This window comes from Pongo pygmaeus, chromosome 4 (assembly GCF_028885625.2).
Source record: "Pongo pygmaeus isolate AG05252 chromosome 4, NHGRI_mPonPyg2-v2.0_pri, whole genome shotgun sequence".
Lineage (NCBI taxonomy): Eukaryota > Metazoa > Chordata > Mammalia > Primates > Hominidae > Pongo > Pongo pygmaeus.
This window is the reverse complement of record NC_072377.2, coordinates 94,599,662-94,620,720: the sequence shown is the minus strand read 5'-3', so window position 1 is coordinate 94,620,720 and position 21,059 is coordinate 94,599,662. Positions and strand designations below refer to the sequence as shown.

Below are 21,059 nucleotides of genomic sequence, written 5' to 3'. Positions count from 1 at the left end.
GCCACTGCGCCCAGCCCAGCAGAGACCTTCTTTTGAGTCTAGAGAAATTTATTCTCAAAAGTAACTCAAATTCAAAATGTGTTAAACCACATTTATTTTACTCCCCTTACTAAAATACATCTATTCTTTTTTTGGAATTCCATCTTAGTGAACAGCATGAACCCCTTCTCCCATCCAACTGCACAAGCTAGAAGCCTGAGTCATCTTTGGTACTTCCCTCTCCCTCACCCTCATATTCAACACATAGTCTAAGGTACCATCATCTTGCCTCCCTGTATCTTCACTTCTTTTCTGTGTCAGCCCATTATTTACACGGCACTGTGAATAATATCTTCAAAATCCAAATATGATTATACCATACCACATTCCATATGGTAACTCTCCTCCACTCCTAAACCACTCAAAGGTTTTCCGTTAACACTGTTATAAAGACTGGCAACTATAAAATATTCCTTAAGTTCTTGAATGATATGGTCCTGTCCAGCTATCCAAGCTCAACATTCCTCCTTATTTCTGTACCTACTATCCACTCAAGTTCTTCGCTTATGTGTGCTTTTTATGCCTCAGTTTTCTGCCTTCACAGCTTCTCACTCTCACCTCCATGTTCTTCCAACCCAGTCCTTTGCATAATCAATCTCTACTCATCATTCAGTCTTAGTTCAAAGATCAATACCCCTTGAAAGCATTCCCCTATATTCTTTCAACACTTAGAACTTCTCCTTTGAAGCACTTATTAAAGTTTTTTTTTTTTACATTTCTTTTTTTTTTTCTTTTTTTTTCTTTTATTGTAATTATTATTATTATTATTATTATTATACTTTAGGTTTTATGGTACATGTGCCCAATGTGCAGGTAAGTTACATATGTATACATGTGCCATGCTGGTGCACTGCACCCACCAACTCGTCATCTAGCCTTAGGTATATCTCCCAATGTTATCCCTCCCCCCTCCCCCCACCCCACAACAGTCCCTGAAGTGTGATGTTCCCCTTCCTGTGTCCATGTGTTCTCATTGTTCAATTCCCACCTATGAGTGAGAATATGCGGTGTTTGGTTTTTTGTTCTTGCGATAGTTTACTGAGAATGATGATTTCCAATTTCATCCATGTCCCTACAAAGGACATGAACTCATCATTTCTTATGGCTGCATAGTATTCCATGGTGTAGATGTGCCACATTTTCTTAATCCAGTCTATCATTGTTGGACATTTGGGTTGGTTCCAAGTCTTTGCTATTGTGAATAATGCGGCAATAAACATACGTGTGCATGTGTCTTTATAGCAGCATGATTTATAGTCCTTTGGGTATATACCCAGTAATGGGATGGCTGGGTCGAATGGAATTTCTAGTTCTAGATCCCTGAGGAATCGCCACACTGACTTCCACAAGGGTTGAACTAGTTTACAGTCCCACCAACAGTGTAAAAGTGTTCCTATTTCTCCACATCCTCTCCAGCACCTGTTGTTTCCTGACTTTTTAATGATCACCATTCTAACTGGTGTGAGATGGTATCTCATTGTGGTTTTGATTTGCATTTCTCTGATGGCCAGTGATGGTGAGCATTTTTTCATGTGTCTTTTGGCTGCATAAATGTCTTCTTTTGAGAAGTGTCTGTTCATGTCCTTCGCCCACTTTTTGATGGGGTTGTTTGTTTTTTTCTTGTAAATTTGTTGGAGTTCATTGTAGATTCTGGATATTAGCCCTTTGTCAGATGAGTAGGTTGCGAAAATTTTCTCCCATTTTGTAGGTTGCCTGTTCACTCTGATGGTAGTTTCCTTTGCTGTGCAGAAGCTCTTTAGTTTAATTAGATCCCATTTGTCAATTTTGGCTTTTGTTGCCATTGCTTTTGGTGTTTTAGACATGAAGTCCTTGCCCATGCCTATGTCCTGAATGGTATTGCCTAGGTTTTCTTCTAGGGTTTTTATGGTTTTAGGTCTAACATTTAAGTCTTTAATCCATCTTGAATTGATTTTTGTATAAGGTGTAAGGAAGGGATCCAGTTTCAGCTTTCTACATATGGCTAGCCAGTTTTCCCAGCACCATTTATTAAATAGGGAATCCTTTCCCCATTTCTTGTTTTTGTCAGGTTTGTCAAAGATCAGATGGTTGTAGATATGTGGCATTATTTCTAACGGCTCTGTTCTGTTCCATTGATCTATATCTCTGTTTTGGTACCAGTACCATGCTGTTTTGGTTACTGTAGCCTTGTAGTATAGTTTGAAGTCAGGTAGCGTGATGCCTCCAGCTTTGTTCTTTTGGCTTAGGATTGACTTGGCGATGCGGGCTCTTTTTTGGTTCCATATGAACTTTAAAGTAGTTTTTTCCAATTCTGTGAAGAAAGTCATTGGTAGCTTGATGGGGATGGCATTGAATCTGTAAATTACCTTGGGAAGGATGGCCATTTTCATGATATTGATTGTTCCTACCCATGAGCATGGAATGTTCTTCCATTTGTTTGTATCCTCTTTTATTTCCTTGAGCAGTGGTTTGTAGTTCTCCTTGAAGAGGTCTTTCACATCCCTTGTAAGTTGGATTCCTAGGTATTTTATTCTCTTTGAAGCAATTGTGAATGGGAGTTCACTCATGATTTGGCTCTCTGTTTGTCTGTTATTGATGTATAAGAATGCTTGTGATTTTTGCACATTGATTTTGTATCCTGAGACTTTGCTGAAGTTGCTTATCAGCTTAAGGAGATTTTGGGCTGAGACAATGGGGTTTTCTAGATATACTATCATGTCATCTGCAAACAAGGACAATTTGACTTCCTCTTTTCCTAATTGAATACCCTTGATTTCCTTCTCCTGCCTAATTGCCCTGGCCAGAACTTCCAACACTATGTTGAATAGAAGTGGCGAGAGAGGGCATCCCTGTCTTGTGCCAGTTTTCAAAGGGAATGCTTTCAGTTTTTGCCCATTCAGTATGATATTGGCTGTGGGTTTGTCATAAATAGCTCTTATTATTTTGAGATACGTCCCATCAATTCCTAATTTATTGAGAGTTTTTAGCATGAAGGGTTGTTGAATTTTGTCAAAGGCCTTTTCTGCATCTATTGAGATAATCATGTGGTTTTTGTCTTTGGTTCTGTTTATATGCTGGATTACATTTATTGATTTGCGTATATTGAACCAGCCTTGCATCCCAGGGATGAAGCCCACTTGATCATGGTGGATAAGCTTTTTGATGTGCTGCTGGATTCTGTTTGCCAGTATTTTATTGAGGATTTTTGCATCAATGTTCATCAAGGATATTGGTCTAAAATTCTCTTTTTTTGTTGTGTCTCTGCCAGGCTTTGGTATGAGGATGATGCTGGCCTCATAAAATGAGTTAGGGAGGATTCCCTCTTTTTCTATTGATTGGAATAGTTTCAGAAGGAATGGTACCAGCTCCTCCTTGTACCTCTGGTAGAATTCGGCTGTGAACCCATCTGGTCCTGGACTTTTTTTGGTTGGTAAGCTATTGATTATTGCCACAATTTCAGCTCCTGTTATTGGTCTATTCAGAGATTCAACTTCTTCCTGGTTTAGTCTTGGGAGGGTGTATGTGTTGAGGAATTTATCCATTTCTTCTAGATTTTCTAGTTTATTTGCATAGAGGTGTTTGTAATATTCTCTGATGGTAGTTTGTATTTCTGTGGGATCGGTGGTGATATCCCCTTTATCATTTTTTATTGCATCTATTTGATTCTTCTCTCTTTTTTTCTTTATTAATCTTGCTAGCGGTCTATCAATTTTGTTGATCCTTTCAAAAAACCAGCTCCTGGATTCATTTATTTTTTGAAGGGTTTTTTGTGTCTCTATTTCCTTCAGTTCTGCTCTGATTTTAGTTATTTCTTGCCTTCTGCTAGCTTTTGAATGTGTTTGCTCTTGCTTTTCTAGTTCTTTTAATTGTGATGTTAGGGTGTCAATTTTGGATCTTTCCTGCTTTCTCTTGTGGGCATTTAGTGCTATAAATTTCCCTCTACACACTGCTTTGAATGCATCCCAGAGATTCTGGTATGTTGTGTCTTGGTTCTCGTTGGTTTCAAAGAACATCTTTATTTCTGCCTTCATTTCGTTATGTACCCAGTAGTCATTCAGGAGCAGGTTGTTCAGTTTCCACGTAGTTGAGCGGTTTTGAGTGAGATTCTTAATCCTGAGTTCTAGCTTGATTGCACTGTGATCTGAGAGACAGTTTGTTACAATTTCTGTTCTTTTACATTTATTGAGGAGAGCTTTACTTCCAAGGATATGGTCAATTTTGGAATAGGTGTGGTGTGGTGCTGAAAAAAATGTATATTCTGTTGATTTGGGGTGGAGAGTTCTGTACATGTCTATTAGGTCTGCTTGGTGCAGAGCTGAGTTCAATTCCTGGGTATCCTTGTTGACTTTCTGTCTCGTTGATCTGTCTAATGTTGACAGTGGGGTGTTAAAGTCTCCCATTATTAATGTGTGGGAGTCTAAGTCTCTTTGTAGGTCACTCAGGACTTGCTTTATGAATCTGGGTGCTCCTGTATTGGGTGCATATATATTTAGGATAGTTAGCTCTTCTTGTTGAATTAATCCCTTTACCATTATGTAATGGCCTTCTTTGTCTCTTTTGATCTTTGTTGGTTTAAAGTCTGTTTTATCAGAGACTAGGATTGCAACCCCTGCCTTTTTTTGTTTTCCATTTGCTTGGTAGATCTTCCTCCATCCTTTTATTTTGAACCTATGTGTGTCTCTGCACGTGAGATGGGTTTCCTGAATACAGCACACTGATGGGTCTTGAGTCTTTATCCAATTTGCCAGTCTGTGTCTTTTAATTGGAGCATTTAGTCCATTTACATTTAAAGTTAATATTGTTATGTGTGAATTTGATCCTGTCATTATGATGTTAGCTCGATGTTTTGCTCGTTAGTTGATGCAGTCTCTTCCTAGTCTCAATGGTCTTTACATTTCGGTATGATTTTGCAGTGGCTGGTACCGGTTGTGCCTTTCCATGTTTAGCGCTTCCTTCAAGAGCTCTTTTAGGGCAGGCCTGGTGGTGACAAAATCTCTCAGCATTTGCTTGTCTGTAAAGTATTTTATTTCTCCTTCACTTATGAAGCTTAGTTTGGCAGGATATGAAATTCTGGGTTGAAAATTCTTTTCTTTAAGAATGTTGAATATTGGCCCCCACTCTCTTCTGGCTTGTAGGGTTTCTGCCAAGAGATCCGCTGTTAGTCTGATGGGCTTCCCTTTGATGGTAACCCGTCCTTTCTCTCTGGCTGCCCTTAACATTTTTTCCTTCATTTCAACTTTGGTGAATCTGACAATTATGTGTCTTGGAGTTTCTCTTCTCGAAGAGTATCTTTGTGGCGTTCTCTGTATTTCCTGAATCTGAATGTTGGCCTGCCTTGCTAGATTGGGGAAGTTCTCCTGGATAATATCCTGCAGAGTGTTTTCCAACTTGTTTCCATTCTCCCCATCACTTTCAGGTACACCAATCAGACGTAGATTTGGTCTTTTCACATAGTCCCACATTTCTTGGAGGCTTTGCTCGTTTCTTTTTATTCTTTTTTCTCTAAACTTCCCTTCTCGCTTCATTTCATTCATTTCATCTTCCAGGGCTGATACCCTTTCTTCCATTTGATCGCATCGGCTCCTGAGGCTTCTGCATTCTTCACGTAGTTCTCGAGCCTTGGTTTTCAGCTCCATCAGCTCCTTTAAGCACTTCTCTGTATTGGTTATTCTAGTTATACATTCTTCTAAATTTTTTTCAAAGTTTTCAACTTCTTTGCCTTTGGATTGAATATCCTCCCGTAGCTCGGAGTAATTTGATCGTCTGAAGCCTTCTTCTCTCAGCTCGTCAAAGTCATTCTCCGTCCAGCTTTGTTACGTTGCTGGTGAGGAACTGCGTTCCTTTGGAGGAGGAGAGGTACTCTGGTATTTAGAGTTTCCAGTTTTTCTGCTCTGTTTTTTCCCCATCTTTGTGGTTTTATCTACTTTTGGTCTTTGATGATGGTGATGTACAGATGGGTTTTTGGTGTGGATGTCCTTTCTGTTAGTTTTCCTTCTAACAGACAGAACCCTCAGCTGCAGGTCTGTTGGAGTACCTGGCCGGCCGTGTGAGGTGTCAGTCTGCCCCTGCTGGGGGGTGCCTCCCAGTTAGGCTGCTCGGGGGTCAGGGGTCAGGGACCCACTTGAGGAGGCAGTCAGCCCGTTCTCAGATCTCCAGCTGCGTGCTGGGAGAACCACTGCTCTCCTCACAGCTGTCAGACAGGGACATTTAAGTCTGTAGAGGTTACTGCTGTCTTTTTGTTTGTCTGTGCCCTGCCCCCAGAGGTGGAGCCTACAGAGGCAGGCAGGCCTCCTTGAGCTGTGGTGGGCTCCACCCAGTTCAAGCTTCCAGGCTGCTTTGTTTACCTAAGCGAGCCTGGGCAATGGCGGGCGCCCCTCCCCCAGCCTCGCTGCCGACTTGCTGCTTGATCTCAGACTGCTGTGCTAGCAATCAGCGAGACTCCATGGGCGTAGGACCCTCTGAGCCAGGTGCGGGCTATACTCTCCTGGGGCACCGTTTCCTAAGCCCGTCGGAAAAGCACAGTATTCGGGTGGGAGTGGCCCGATTTTCCAGGTGCGGTCTGTCACCTCTGGAAGGGGAACTCCCTGACCCCTTGCGCTTCCCGAGTGAGGCAATGCCTCGCCCCTGCTTCGGCTGGCGCACGGTGCGCTCACCCACTGACCTGCGCCCACTGTCTGGCACTCCCTAGTGAGATGAACACGGTACCTCAGATGGAAATGCAGAAATCACCCGTCTTCTGTGTCGCTCGCGCTGGGAGCTGTAGACTGGAGCTGTTCCTATTCGGCCATCTTGGCTCCTCCCCCTCAGCACTTATTAAAGTTTAAAGTATACATTGATTTTTACTTACTTGATTCATTTCTGTCACCCCCACCCCCTAAATTCTAAGATCCACGAGTTCAGTGCCATGCCTGGCACAGGCACTCAATACATATTTTATTTTATTTTATTTTTTAGACCGAGTCTTGCTCTGTTGCCCAGGCTGGAGTGCAGTGGCACAATCTCAGCTCACTGCAAGCTCCGCCTCCCAGGTTCACGCCATTCTCCTGTCTTAGCCTCCCGAGTAGCTGGGACTACAGGCGCCCGCCAGTATGCCCGGCTAATTTTTTGTATTTTTAGTAAAGATGAGGTTTCACCGTGTTAGCCAGGATGGTCTCAATCTCCTGACCTTGTGATCCGCCCACCTCGGCCTTCCAAAGTGCTGGGATTACAGGCATGAGCCACCATGCCCAGCCTCAACACATATTTATAGATGCAATAAAAGAATTAGATTATCTGTTTTCCATTTTCAAATGATCAATAACATACAATTCAAAGGAAAAAATATAAATCTTATACATGCAATATTTCTTCGTTACATAATTTTGTTCTCATAAGAAATGAAACATACTCATGCCAAAGGCTGTTTCAGATACTGTCTCCCACTGCACACTCACAGCCAAATCAATGCCATTAGTTCGAGATACATTTAAATACACAGTCCTATTGGCTTCTTCGATGTCTATGGAGGTGGCTCTGAAAGAAATACATGGACTGTGGGAAGCAGAAAAAGTATACATTCTACATATTTAAAATATATATCATATTGCTAGCATATACTTAATACACTTTTAAATTTACACAATCCAAGATGAGATGAAAAGAAAATACTGAAAATCAGTTACTTCAGTAACTTCACACTATATATTCTGAAAAAGAAATAAAATTGTCATTCTTATGTTTCTTCACACATGTATCAAAAACACTTTATAGGAAAAAAATGAGTCAGGAAATTAACATTAATGAAACTAGATCTATTAAAATATTTTTATGATATAAAAATAAATATTTGTCAGCCTCTAGAAGAAATTTTAAAACCACAGTCATGTTAATATATGTTTGAAGAGTCATTCACTTGGTTTGAGCAGTTAAGTCTGCTTTATATTATTTCTTGCTTTTTATTGTTTTTAAAACACAAAATAGTACAGACCTTTACCTGAAAGTGTGAACTATGAGAAAATAAGAATTCTAATAACACCACTCTAATAACAGGGTGAGTTTAGGTTTTTGATACTCCCAGTTAGGAGAGTAACTGGTCTCTCTAGACCTATCTTTTCTAGAGTTCATTTTAAAAATCCCTTTTAAAATAATCAGACATCAATTTCCTTCAGCATTTTCTTATGTCAAAAAATATTCCCTACTTATAGCTTCAGAAGTGATAATTTCCTTATGAATAAACTATACCTATTTTCAACTGCAGAGATACTGAATAGCCCCAAAGGGGCCTGGTTTTGCAAAACTGTTATCAGCGTTTGAACATGCGCCCCTAGTCTAGCACCTCCAGTTGGATTAAACAAGGTGCAAACAAAATACTCATCCATTTCTGGTTCCGTGTCTAATATGGCAGATATTTGTAGGGCCTGAAAACAAAATCAAAAGATAAGGTTACTAGAATACAGTATTTTTTGTAACACACATACAGCGAAATCTACTAAACATTTCTGACAACAAAATAGCATGTTTTGAAAAATATCATCTCACTTTGATTTAATACTGATTCCTACAATGTGATGGTTACACCTGTTTCAGGTTACTACTTTTAGGATTTTCAACTTTGTGATATATTGCACTGAAGTGTCCAAAAAATATTTAGTGCATTTTAAAATAACATTGATTAAAAATTACATCTATGTCTTCATTTTTGTGAACTTTTTGTCCTGCTCTGGCTACATAACTTGATTAATCTCATTCTAATCTAGGGTTCACTGTTAAAAAAACAGTTGTAGTCACAGCAGGCACAAATTAGAAACATCCCAAATGTTCATCAGTGGGAGAACAGCAACCAATAGTGGGCTATTTTATAAAATGCTACTCAGTGATTAAAAGAAATGTCCAACTACTGATGCATGCAACCATACAGACCTAAACATTATATTGAGTGAAAGAAGCCAACACAAAAGAGTACACACTGTATGATTCTATTTATATGAAGCTCAAGAACCAGCAAAATGAGTCTTCAATGATAGAAATCAGAAAGTAGTTTCCTCTGGAAAGGGGAAGAGACAGGGGGAATCTTCTGGGTGATGATAATGTTAAATACATTTATTTATTTATTTATGAGACAGAGTCTTGTGCTGTCACCCAGGCTGGAATGCAGTGGCACTCTGTTCACTGCAACCTCCACCTCCCAAGTTCAAGTTATTCTCCTGCCTCAGCCTCCTGAGTACCATTACAGGTACACACCACTACACCCAGCTAGTTTTTGTATTTTTAGTAGAGATAGGGTTTCACTATGTTGACCAGGCTGGTCTCGAACTCCTGACCTCAAGTGATCCACGCACCTAGCCGCCCGAAGATTACAGGCGTGTGCCACTACGCCCAGCCTTAATGTTAAATATTTTAATCTGAGTGGTAGTTACGTGTGTATATATATATCTTTACAATCACTAAGCCATATACTTAAGATTTGTGTATTTTACTATTTATACCTCAAAATAAAAACTTTTTGGAATAAAAGCAGTTATGTCGGTTAAAAAATTTATTTAATCCAATTTGCTCTAACATTTAATTTGCCTAATAAAAAGAAAAGTATATAGCTATACTGTGAAAAAGGAGTCTTTTATGAAAAAAGTCACAGTAAAAAAATAAATAAATAAATTTAAGAAAAATTTTAAAAGATGAAAAAACATGAATAAAGCAATAGAAAATTAATAAAATATTTCAAATTTGAATTTTTATATATATATTTCAAGATTTAAATGTAAGTGATCTTGCACAAACCAATTAAGGTTTTAAATTTCCAAAATGTGAAAAAAAACCATGAAAATGAATATGCATTTGCAAATGTGCTGAAGTTACATAAAATGATCATTTAAAAAAATAATTATTAGATGGACTGTTTTAGACAAAATAGCTTTAAATCTATTATTTTAGATTATATTTTATATAGCTGGCTTGAAAAATGCCTAAAGCTAACATAACCAGCTATTTTATTTTATTTTATTTTCACAATAATGTAGCTTTATTGACAAGAGTCAAAAGGTGGAAACAACACAACAGATGGCTGGATTTAAAAATTACGGTATACACATACAATAAAATATAATCTAGCTGTAAAAAGGGAATGAAGTTCTGATACCTGTAACAACACAGATGAACCTTGAAAACATTTTGCTGAGTGAAGCAAGTCAGACACAAAAGGGTTAAATACTGTATAATTTCACATATGCAAAATATCTAGAATAGGCAAATTCATAGAGACAGAAAGTAGATGGGAGATTACTAGTGGGAGGAGGACTAGGGAGTTACTACTTAATGGGCACAGAGTTTGTCCTTGGAATGATGAAAAATTTTGGAAATAGATGGTGGTGATGGTTGTACATTGCTATGAATATAATTAATGCCACTGAAATGTTCACTAAAAATGGTGAAAATGGTAAATCTTATATTACACATATTCTTCCACAATAAAAAATGAGTCAAAATAATCACAGGCCCGGCGCAGTGGTTCATGCCTTTAATCCCAACACTTTGGGAGGTTGAGGCAGGTGGATCACTTGGCACCAGGGGTTTGGGACCAGACTGGCCAATATGGTGAAACCCTATTTTTACTAAAAATACAAAAAATTAGCTGGGCATAGCTGGGTGCGGTGGCTCACGCCTGTAATCCCAGCACTTTGGGAGGCTGAGGCAGGCGGATCACGAGGTCAGGAGATCGAGACCATCCTGGCTAACATGGTGAAACCCCGTCTGTACTAAAAATACGAAAAATTAGCCAGACATAGCGGTGGGCGCCTGTAGTGGTGGGCGCCTGTAGCCACTCGGGAGGCCAAGGCAGGAGAATGGCGTGAACCCAGGAGGCAGAGCTTGCAGTGAGCTGAGATTGCATCACTGCACTCCAGAATCACTTGAACCTGGGAGGTAGAGTTTGCAGTAAACCTAGATTGCACCACTGAACTCCAGCCTGGATGACAGAGTGAGACTCTGCCTCAAAAAAAAAAAAAAAAAAAAAATCACATTTGCAACATAATCTTGCAAATTGCTTGTTTTTTTTTATTATTATACTTTAAGTTCTAGGGTACATGTGCACAACATGCAGGTTTGTTACATATGTGTACATGTGCCATGTTAATGTGCTGCATTTTAAACTTAAACTGTTTTAAAAAATAAAGTTTAGTAGCAGGAACAGAAAATTGTTAATATACAGAAAGAGAGGTTTGGGAAGGTAAACTGTGAGTATAGATCACATTTATCCCAAATCCAGCATTTTTTTCTCCAATAAACTATTCTTGTTGTCAAACAAGCAGTCTGAAGTAAGCAGTTACATTTTGTTCAGCAAAAATGTGGCAAAAGGGAAATGATTGGCTGGGACTTAATGATTGGCTGGGACTTAACGTTTACAAAAATTCGCTTGGGTTTTCTTTTATATGGTTTATACACAATATAAAGTGACATACGCAATTTAAATGTGCTGAAAATTTAAAATAGCCATACATATATTTTCTTTATTATTTGCATATTCTTTTACCCTATTAATAGTTAATTTTTCCAGTTGCGCTTTATACAGAGTAAATAGAACTATAGCACTTGTCACATAGTAAATCAATCATGTCTTTATCTAACACCTAAGCTGGAAGTATTGTTTTTTCATTCTAGGACTTGAGTGCTCATCTAAGAGAAATTTATTTTGTAAATACTAAAGATAAACTTCCATTCTCATTAAAGCTTCTTACTGTACCTTGAATCGAACACCTTCTTCTAAAACAATGTAGCCTTTGGAAGGAGTCAGATCTTTAGATTCATTTGAGGAATTCACTTCTGTCACAATGAACTGAACTGTCACTGTTCCAAACAATCCTTCTGCAGGTTCCCGAACAATGTACAATACTGCAACACTCTCCTGGACATAGAGAGCTGTTGGCTCTCTTAGGAAAAAGTGCTCACTGTTGTTAAATGATAGAATTCCAGGGCCGTCATCATTAGCAAGGACAATAATTAAGGCTGCCAAAATAAAAATATTAAAGCAACAAATGAAAATAGAAGAGGTTATAAATGCTGAAAAAAGTGTGGATGTCTAATTGAAAACTAGGCCAACTCTTTACCTAAGGTGATTGTCTTAAGAATATCTTAAAAATGACAAAATTTTTTAAAGGATTTAATAAAATAACATATTCACTCATGACAGAAAAATACTCAGTAATCTTGGGATAAGAGGCAGCTTCCTTAACCTGATGAAGCAGTATCTCTCAGAAGTCAACAACAAATATCAAATATTGAAACATTAGCAGCATTCCCACTAAAAACAGAAACAAAATAATAATGTCTGTCATAATTGCTACTATTTAACAGTGTCCCAGGGCTATCAGCCAGATAACACCTGTAAAAGTAGTGGAAAGAGTCAGAACTGTCACTATTTTCTAGATGACATGATTGTCTACTAAGAAAATGTAAGAGAAAATATTAGAACTATAGTAAGAACACAAAGCAAGCTGAGTAACCTTCACAAATCAAGAGTGTTCTATTTTTTACTGTCACTTACATTAATAATAATTACAATTAATACTATTAGGAACTTACTAATTGCTTAACCTATATTAACTCTCTTAATTCTCACAATAACCCTATGATATTGATTATATTATTATTCTCATTTTACAGAATCTATGACTGAAGCACACTCAGGTAATTTGAAGAAGTTTACAAGCTGGGAAGTGGCAGACCTGGTGCACAAAGTCAGGAAGTCTGCTTCAGATCACACATTCTTAAAGACTATTATAATATCTCTAAAGATCAGCTATTTAAAAAAAAAAGAAAAGTAGACCTTATTCACAATAGCAACAATACTTAGAAATTAGCCTAATGTAAAAACTATAAAACCTATATGAAGAAAATCACAAAATTTTAATGTATAACTGGGGCAGACACTGTCAGCACCTCCCTTTCACCCACTCTAAAGTCACCTGCAGCAGTTCCTATTTGCCCAGTGGTCTCTCTCTACCTGAAGACAGCAGCAGCCCATGCAGGCGTAAGGTCATTAACACCCAAGAGCAACTCTCAAATGATCAGAAATAGGAGCTGGTGAATGAACAGCCCAGATTTCTTTCCTTGTCATGGGATAGTCCTAAGCTTCATTCAACCCAGTGTCTAAGAGGAACACCAGCAGGACTGAGTGTCAGTTGCCCACAGCAGTACTGCTCATTAGGACATCATGTATCAGCTTTCCTCTCTCTCACCTCCTCATTTCTCATCAGGCCTCCAGAGATCACCTCTCAAATAAACTAAATCCTTGTCCAAATCCTTGTCTTATAGTTCAGTTTTGAGAGAACACAAGGGAAGGCAATGGTATAAAAGATCTAAATTACTGGAGAAGCATTTTATATTTCTAAATCGGAAAACTCAATATTATAGTGATGTCAAATCCATCCAAATTAATCCACAATTTTAATTCAACCCCAATCAAAATTGTTTGTTTGTTTTATAGATCTCAGCTTGAATCTAATGTTCATATGAAAGAGACTTTTTTAAGGAATAGGTGAGATAATTTAGAGAAAGAAAAAGAAAAATATTTGGCGTGAAAAACTAGCAAAATGTACTTCAAGGCTATGATAAATAAAACAGTATGCTATTAGCACATAAATAGGCAAATAGAACAAAACAGAGTTCAGGAAAATGATAGGTAGATGGATTAAAAAAAGGAAAAAAAGAAGGGTAGATATTTTATGTTGAAAATTAATGGCTAATGGATGTTTCATTCTCTGTACGATATTAGGGTATATTATTTTCTACATTTTAGAAGAAAAATGAAGTTGTATCCTTGCCTCACACACTACCAAGGAATAAATTCCTTATATGTGCAATAATGTAAATAAAAATCAAAACAATGAAAATAGTAGAAAAATATAGTAAAATATTTTATAGCATTTGGGTGAAAAGACCTAAGTAGGATTTAAAAGTATATCAGAAAATATTTGATATTTTAAATTTAAAAAAATTTTTATAATAAGAGACATTATAATAAAAGATAAATGACAGACTGGGAGAAATATCTGCAATATATTTAAGAGGCAAAGGGTTGAATTCAAAATATATAACTATTCCTACAAACCAGTAAAGCAAAAACCACAGGAAAGTACATAGGGGATACAAAAAACAGGATGACAAAGTAAAAAAAAAAAAACCAGTGTCAAGCTCACTAACAAACAGGAAAATGAAAGAAAAAATGCACAATAATGTATAATACAACCACATATTTTTCAGTCATTAGAAATGGCATATAAAAATTTAAAGACTAAAGAAATTGCTGGTAAGGATATAGAGAAACTATTGTATATGTACACATTGAAATGTAACTAACACAGAAGGCAGTGGATGAGTGCTTTCACTCAACATGCATATTACTCAACAGATAATCTTAATTATCCACATATACAGAGATTTATGTAAAAGGATATTTATTGAAACTTTATAAGGGTTTGGAAATAGTCTCAAGGTCAATCAATGGGGCATGGTTTAAGAAACGACTCACTGTCAAAGCACTTATTGCTCTGAGGAATTTTTTAATCTTTAAAAATAGAAAATTACAAACATAAAGTAACCTTGAGAGAGCCCAGTAATATATTCCTTTCTCCTACTCATGGAGGTGGGCATGTAACCTATGTAATTTCAATCAGATGTTTATGAGGAACTTATAGGAATGCATGAATTTGAATACTCTCTTTCTTGTTATATGAAATGCAGAAGAATGGTCCTGATCACCATCTTATGACAATGAATAACGTTAGCCTTGCAATGAAGCCAATATTCCAAAAGGCAAAGAAAAGAGACAGAAAACCTCAGGATCTCTGGCAGCATTAAGTCCTGCTCCTGCCTCATCTAAAGCCATATGTCGCTGTATTCTCAGGTTAAATAAACCAATAAATTATATGTGTTTAAATCCATTTGCATTGGGTTTTCTGTTATTTGTACATAGACTATTCTCAACCAACACATGGTATCCATTCGTACAACCCTTTACCAGCCCACTATGTTCTACAAGAAAATGATTTGATCTCAAACATATAATCTTTGAACTTGAAACAACAGCCACAGCCTAAAAAAAAAAAGACTTCTGGGGACTTAGAAATATCAATGTAGTTTATCAAAATAGCAAGAAAAGTAAAAACCAATCCTTGGGTTACTCAGAATTCTTTTATATTTTCTACTACAAATCAAATTTCTCCATAAAGGCCGATAATTTAGGAATGCAAATATTCATCAAACTAAAATTTTTTTTAAAAAAAACCAGCTCAGCCACTGACTAAAACAGGAGTTTGAAGGGTCAGTCAGCATTCAATCCTTGAAATACATTTGGCTTGTCTATCATCAGAAGGAACAGAAGTGACTTTTTAAGAGCCCATCCAACCCTCAAGTTCTGTATGTTTCCGAGTTTTCTCCTTTGTCTCTTTCTTACCTTCTCTGAACAGTCAGCACAATACCTATCAAGCAATGGAGTAGGATGACTCTTAGCAACAATATCAAACTGTTCCAACCAAAGAATTATGGCTCCCATAATCTGTCTGAAGTATCAGTATACCTCAACACTATGCGGAAATACTACAGAGTAGATGACACTAAAGGAACTACCTTTGTAATTCCTTCTATTGCTAAGTAGGAAACCAGAACAAAATTCAGATTCCAAAGGAAAGACATCTACAAATTAAATAATCCTACAATAACTAAGGAAATAATATTACCTGTAGTATCAACCTAGTTTGTCTTTTACATACATGCATATATACATGAACATACACAAACGAGAGGCACTGTTACACAGACACAGGAATTCTGAAATGCTCTAACTTAAAATCATTCTTATTATAAGCACAGAAAACCACCAAGACTTTCTAATTCCTTTACATCTTCCCCCATATCAAGGAACCCAGCATGAAGGAGAGGAAGCTGTTTATAAGAAATTATTAATTACCTATTGTATTTTTCCCTAGCTCTAGTCCAGGAGAAGGATTTGTTAAAATCAGCTGAAATTTTTCATCTCCTTCTGGAATGTCATCATCAAGAATCACGATATTGACATTTTTATACCTTTCTCCATCAGCAAAATGAAGAATCTGGTCAAAAAGGTAAAAGCAGAATGTATTATATTTATATACACTGAGTTTCTATAGAATGTTTGGAAAGAAATACAATATAGTTGTGAATATAAAGAATAAGCTATTTTACATTGAATTTTGTTTCCTTATATTTTGGTTTATATCTTTTTATTTAAATTGGCAACATTAAGTTTAAAAAAGTAAAAATTATGAGGGGGCTGGGTGCAGTGGCTCACGCCTGTAATCCCAGTACTATGTGAGGCCCAGGCAGGCTGATCACTTAGGCCAGGAGTTTCAGACCAGCCTGGCCAACATGGTGAAATACACTAAAAATACAAAAAAAAAATTAGCCAGGCATGGTGGTGGCCACCTGTAATCCCAGCTACTCGGGAAGCTGAGGCAGGAGAATTGCTTGAACCTGGGAGGTGGAGGTTGCAGTGAGCCGAGATCGCACCACTGCACTCCAACCTGATAGACCGAGACTCTGTCTCCAAAAAAATTATAGGAGAAGAGAAGAAAGTAAACATTTGGCTAAGAAATAAAAGGCATGAAGAGACCAAGTAAAAGTATTTTAAAACACTAAACGTGTTTCAGTGAGCAAAAACTAAGAAATGAAAGAGTTACAATTTTCAAGAAGTTTAAGAAACATTCTGGGAAGATTATCTAATGATATAAATTCTTTAATATTACAGCTTGTATTCTCTAGTATCAAATACTGTAATGAAATAGTTAATGCATACAGAATAATATTTAGAATAGTAATGAAAATTCAATTTATATTTACTGAAATAGTTAAGGGAACTATTTTACCATGTGGAAATCTTCTGTCCTAATTTACTGTGAAATATACAATGGTTTTTAAGAATAATTTATTTATATGGGAACTAAATCACTGTAATTCTCAAGGAATAATGATTATAAAACAATTTGTAAAAGTCATCTGTGATAGATTTTGAGACCCACCATTGGGGTGAAGATATAATCCAGCCCCGCTTGTGCTTCCAAATTCTGAGCATACACAAATAAGGAAACATGGCCAAGAGGTTCTCTGCTCCTCTGGGCTACCAATGTTAAACTTCCATGGGTTTCATTTACTTCAAACCTATAATATAGTAAAAAAACAAACAAACAAACAAAAAACATTAATTTTTCCCTTATAAACTTTTATTTGGTAGATAGTAAATAATATGAAACCCAGAAGAGGGTTCTCATGCAGCCTTGGCCGTACCTGCTTTGTTGCCATTCAATTACACCTCGGGCCCCATCATTGGCGTCGATAATAACTTGTGCAGTCAAACCTTCTGAATCTAAAAAAAATAGAAGCATATCTTAAAATACATATAAATTATTAAAAATATTTTTGATATAGGATTTGAAGACAGTCCCCTTGAAATTATATAATTCATAATGTACAGGTATTATCAACATTACTCAAAAGATGTTTAAGAAAAAGAGACAATGCTTATCACATCTGAATAAGGACACTTTTGGCTAACAAGAGCCACTGATTTATAGAAATTTAATCAACTGGGAACAGTATAAAATAATAAACAACTGAGATTACTATTTTTTTCTATTATTTTAATTAGTTAAAACATATTTGGCATCTCTATTCTATAATATCACTATTTCAGGAGGAAAGGAAAATGGGGACAGTTGGAAGGAGTAGAAAGAGCAAAAAAAATGAAAAATAAATGAAAAGAGAAGTGCAAGGAAAGATGCAGAAAAAAGAGGTGTGCAAAAGAGACACAGAGAGACATGGACACAAGCAGAAGTAGAGACACGTGGGAAAGATTGGGAAAAAGTTTGGTGAAGTCAAGAGAGATTAATATCAAAGTAAACTTATCTTCCCTTTTTATTTTTATTCTATCCACCAAACTTAGTATGTTACTAATACCTTAAAATATTAACTAACTCTGCTCCTGGTTGGCTTTTTGGTTTCAGTCTTAACATATTACGAACCCTGCTCCTGGGCTAGTCTTAAAATATTAACTAATCCTACTCCTGATTGGTTTTTTGGTTTGGTTTTGATGTTTGTTTTTAATACTTTGTTCTTTACCTTTTAAATTTCAGAGGTGCTACCTTAGTCTAGTACACTTACGGTAGCTGCCTGGATGGGGAAAGGGTAGGGAGAGTGTAATTCTCTGTAGAGTGAAAAGAACAACACTGTCCAGGAAAGCATATAAAATCAGGGTTTGCGTCCATCAGACAAGAGGCTAAAAAGCAGAGATTCTAAAATCAGACCACACCATTGAAGCCAGCTCTACCACTTTCTAGCTGTGTGATTTGGGGCATATCATGCAGCTTCTCTTAGCCTAAGCTACCTCATCTGTAAAATGAGAAGATGTAAGTAATGACATTACTAATGTACAAAGTACTTGAAATAGGAGCATTAGAAACCACTCAACAGAAGTTAACTATTCAAATTATCTCAGTAAGAGGATGAAAGAAATATGAATTGTTTTGTTAGTTGTCTTAGTGTGAATAATAATTATTTTGTAATAATACTTGATGTAAACAGCTGACTCATTGGAATCATCTATTTCTTTAGCAAAAGAACTGAAACTATTCAAACAATAGGTTAGAAACTGATTATTTCCTTTCTATATTTTCAAAGTTATCACAGTGAGCTTCAGAAATGAATGAGGAATGCCTGTTTCCCAGGCCACTGCTCCTGGCCATGCTTCTCTTCCTTTAATCCAAATTAACTTTCCTCTGTCCAGCACTCCTTCTAACCAACTCAGCACCACCCTCTATTGGGCCATCACACCTACAGGCTTCAGACAAAATTTCCCAGTAGTAAATGTCCACACTGAAAGAGGAGTTTGTGTTTAAACATAGGAATACATCTTTTCAAAGGAATCTAGATAAGTTTGTACCAAGGTTCAGGTTTTACCTTTCAGTCTGTAATGAATTAACTGAGTCTTTTCTAAAAGCATGAAAAGAAAAAGATAAAAGGTCAAAAAAGAAGCAGAGAACACAACAAAGCAACAAAGAAGCAAACATTAGCACTGCTTAACCTAAAAGAAAATAAAAACATCTGAGAGTTTGGAGATCTACTGAAAACAGCTAATTTTAAAAGAAAATGAAAGGAAAATACCTTCCAAAGAGCTATTTTGAGGATTACAAATTTGTTTATAAAATAGTTGTAAAATTTAAAGAACATCACACAATAATTTTTAATGTCTTTACATTGTTCATGGTAAAAACTGCAATATATGAGAGTATCAAAAATAAATATAAAAGCCCATCATATTTTAACACATAGCCAAGATTAACAAAACAGCACAATGATCACTTCTGATTCAAAAATGAAGTTTCTTCATCTCATTTGAAGTGAGTAAAAAGAAACAAACAAGAAACCCCTCATACCTAGTCTGGGAGGAAATGAAGTTGAAGCAGCCATGGTAAGTTCAACATAAGTTAAATTCACCAGGAAATATTCTTCTAGCTCTGGTATATCATCCTGAAAAAATTACACCATTAAATTCCTTTAGTTATACTCTCAAAGTAATTAACCCTTAGAAACTGTTTTTAAATTAAACTGTATAATTAGTATACAGAAGATACAAAAATGCAACCATAAAGTAGACAGATGTAAATTAGAAAAAATAAACATAAAAGTATTAAACTTATACTTGGTTGTATAGGAAGTAATTAGGTTGACCCACATGAAACCACTTAAATATTTTAACAATTTTAATCTAGATTTATATAATATGTAAACCAATTATATAAATATATAAGCCTAATTATTTTAAGCATAATATGAACAAAACATTTTAAATTACCTTAATATCCAATGTGTAGAAGGAGGAATACAATACCACGAAAAAAAATGGCTCTGCAGTTCAAGGAGGCCTAGTACCAAATTCTATAATTTTAAGTAAGTTACTTAAATTTTAGGACTCCAATTCTATTATCTCTATAATGGGGCAATAATAGCTCCTTTGGGTGGAAGACTGTAATAATGATTACAAATCATATGTGCAGAGTGGCCTAGAGAAAATGCTTTAAAATTAATAGCTATTATTATTAATCACCAGTCCACATAATAGCAATGAAAACAAGGCAGATACCAAAAACATAAGGATTAGCAAAATCCATGTCAAGAGTGATCAGCCAGCTGTCAATATTTACAAAGAAACACAATATGTGTGTATATTTATGCATATATAATGTCAGTACACACTCACCAACATATGCTTTTCTCCTCACTTTATTTAATGGAGTCATGTTTCCATGTGAAAATATAAGTGAAAATCATGGTTTCTAGATTGTCTTATGTAATATATGGACCAACATGAGTTACAAGGTCAGTGACATAGAAGGACTGCTGTGCTGCTCTTACTGTCCCCCACCCCCCATGCAATACTTCCTCCCTACTACTCCCCAGGGCAGCTTGCTCCTATATGCATAGGCCTGCAGTCTCTTAATCTTAGTGCTACTCAGGGAGCAGAAAAGGTTGCAAAGATCTAGGAACAAATAAAGGTGGAACCAAAAACCCCATGTTCAAAAAAATCTAGACTCCTCAGAGAAAAGAAGGGTGACTGTGTATTCTCTGCTTTAAAAACTAACATATCTAAGGAATAATCAATCCATTTATTTATATTGTTATTAATAGAGTATACATTTGAAAGATAACTTACTTGAAAGCTTTATCAAATCTTGTGTTATATCCCATATACTGACAAAATATTACCTTTAATTTTACAGCTTTGGAATTTTTATACTGTTATATTAGGTCACAGTGCCACAGTAATCAACAAAATAAGTTACTGACTTCAGTTGGTAGACGGTTTTCACCACTTATAATTTTGTAAAAGTACAAGCCTCCAAGATAATAAAATACATTTTAAAATAGAACTCCCAAAATACATAGTAATTGAAAAATATTTTTTCAACTGCAATATTCATGCTTTCTCCCTCTTTCCCTTCCCCTGTCCTACACACTATCTCCTACTCACTCCATGAGTACCA

The 21,059-nt window shown here is 36.4% G+C and overlaps 1 protein-coding gene across 6 annotated transcripts in view; it reads right to left on the bottom strand.

Moving 5' to 3' along the window:
* The window catches only part of ADGRV1 (adhesion G protein-coupled receptor V1), a 593,238-nt gene that overhangs the window by 420,856 nt on the left and 151,323 nt on the right, over window positions 1-21,059 (bottom strand). For all 6 annotated transcript variants that reach the window (XM_054488480.2, XM_063664978.1, XM_063664980.1 and 3 more), the window contains exons 39-45: window positions 19,452-19,545; window positions 17,308-17,386; window positions 17,043-17,181; window positions 15,956-16,097; window positions 11,732-11,994; window positions 8,239-8,414; window positions 7,406-7,530 (exon numbers count right to left, since the gene is read on the bottom strand). In XM_054488480.2, coding sequence (XP_054344455.1) covers window positions 7,406-7,530; window positions 8,239-8,414; window positions 11,732-11,994; window positions 15,956-16,097; window positions 17,043-17,181; window positions 17,308-17,386; window positions 19,452-19,545 — 1,018 coding nt within the window. The remainder of the gene's footprint in view (window positions 1-7,405; window positions 7,531-8,238; window positions 8,415-11,731; window positions 11,995-15,955; window positions 16,098-17,042; window positions 17,182-17,307; window positions 17,387-19,451; window positions 19,546-21,059) is intronic.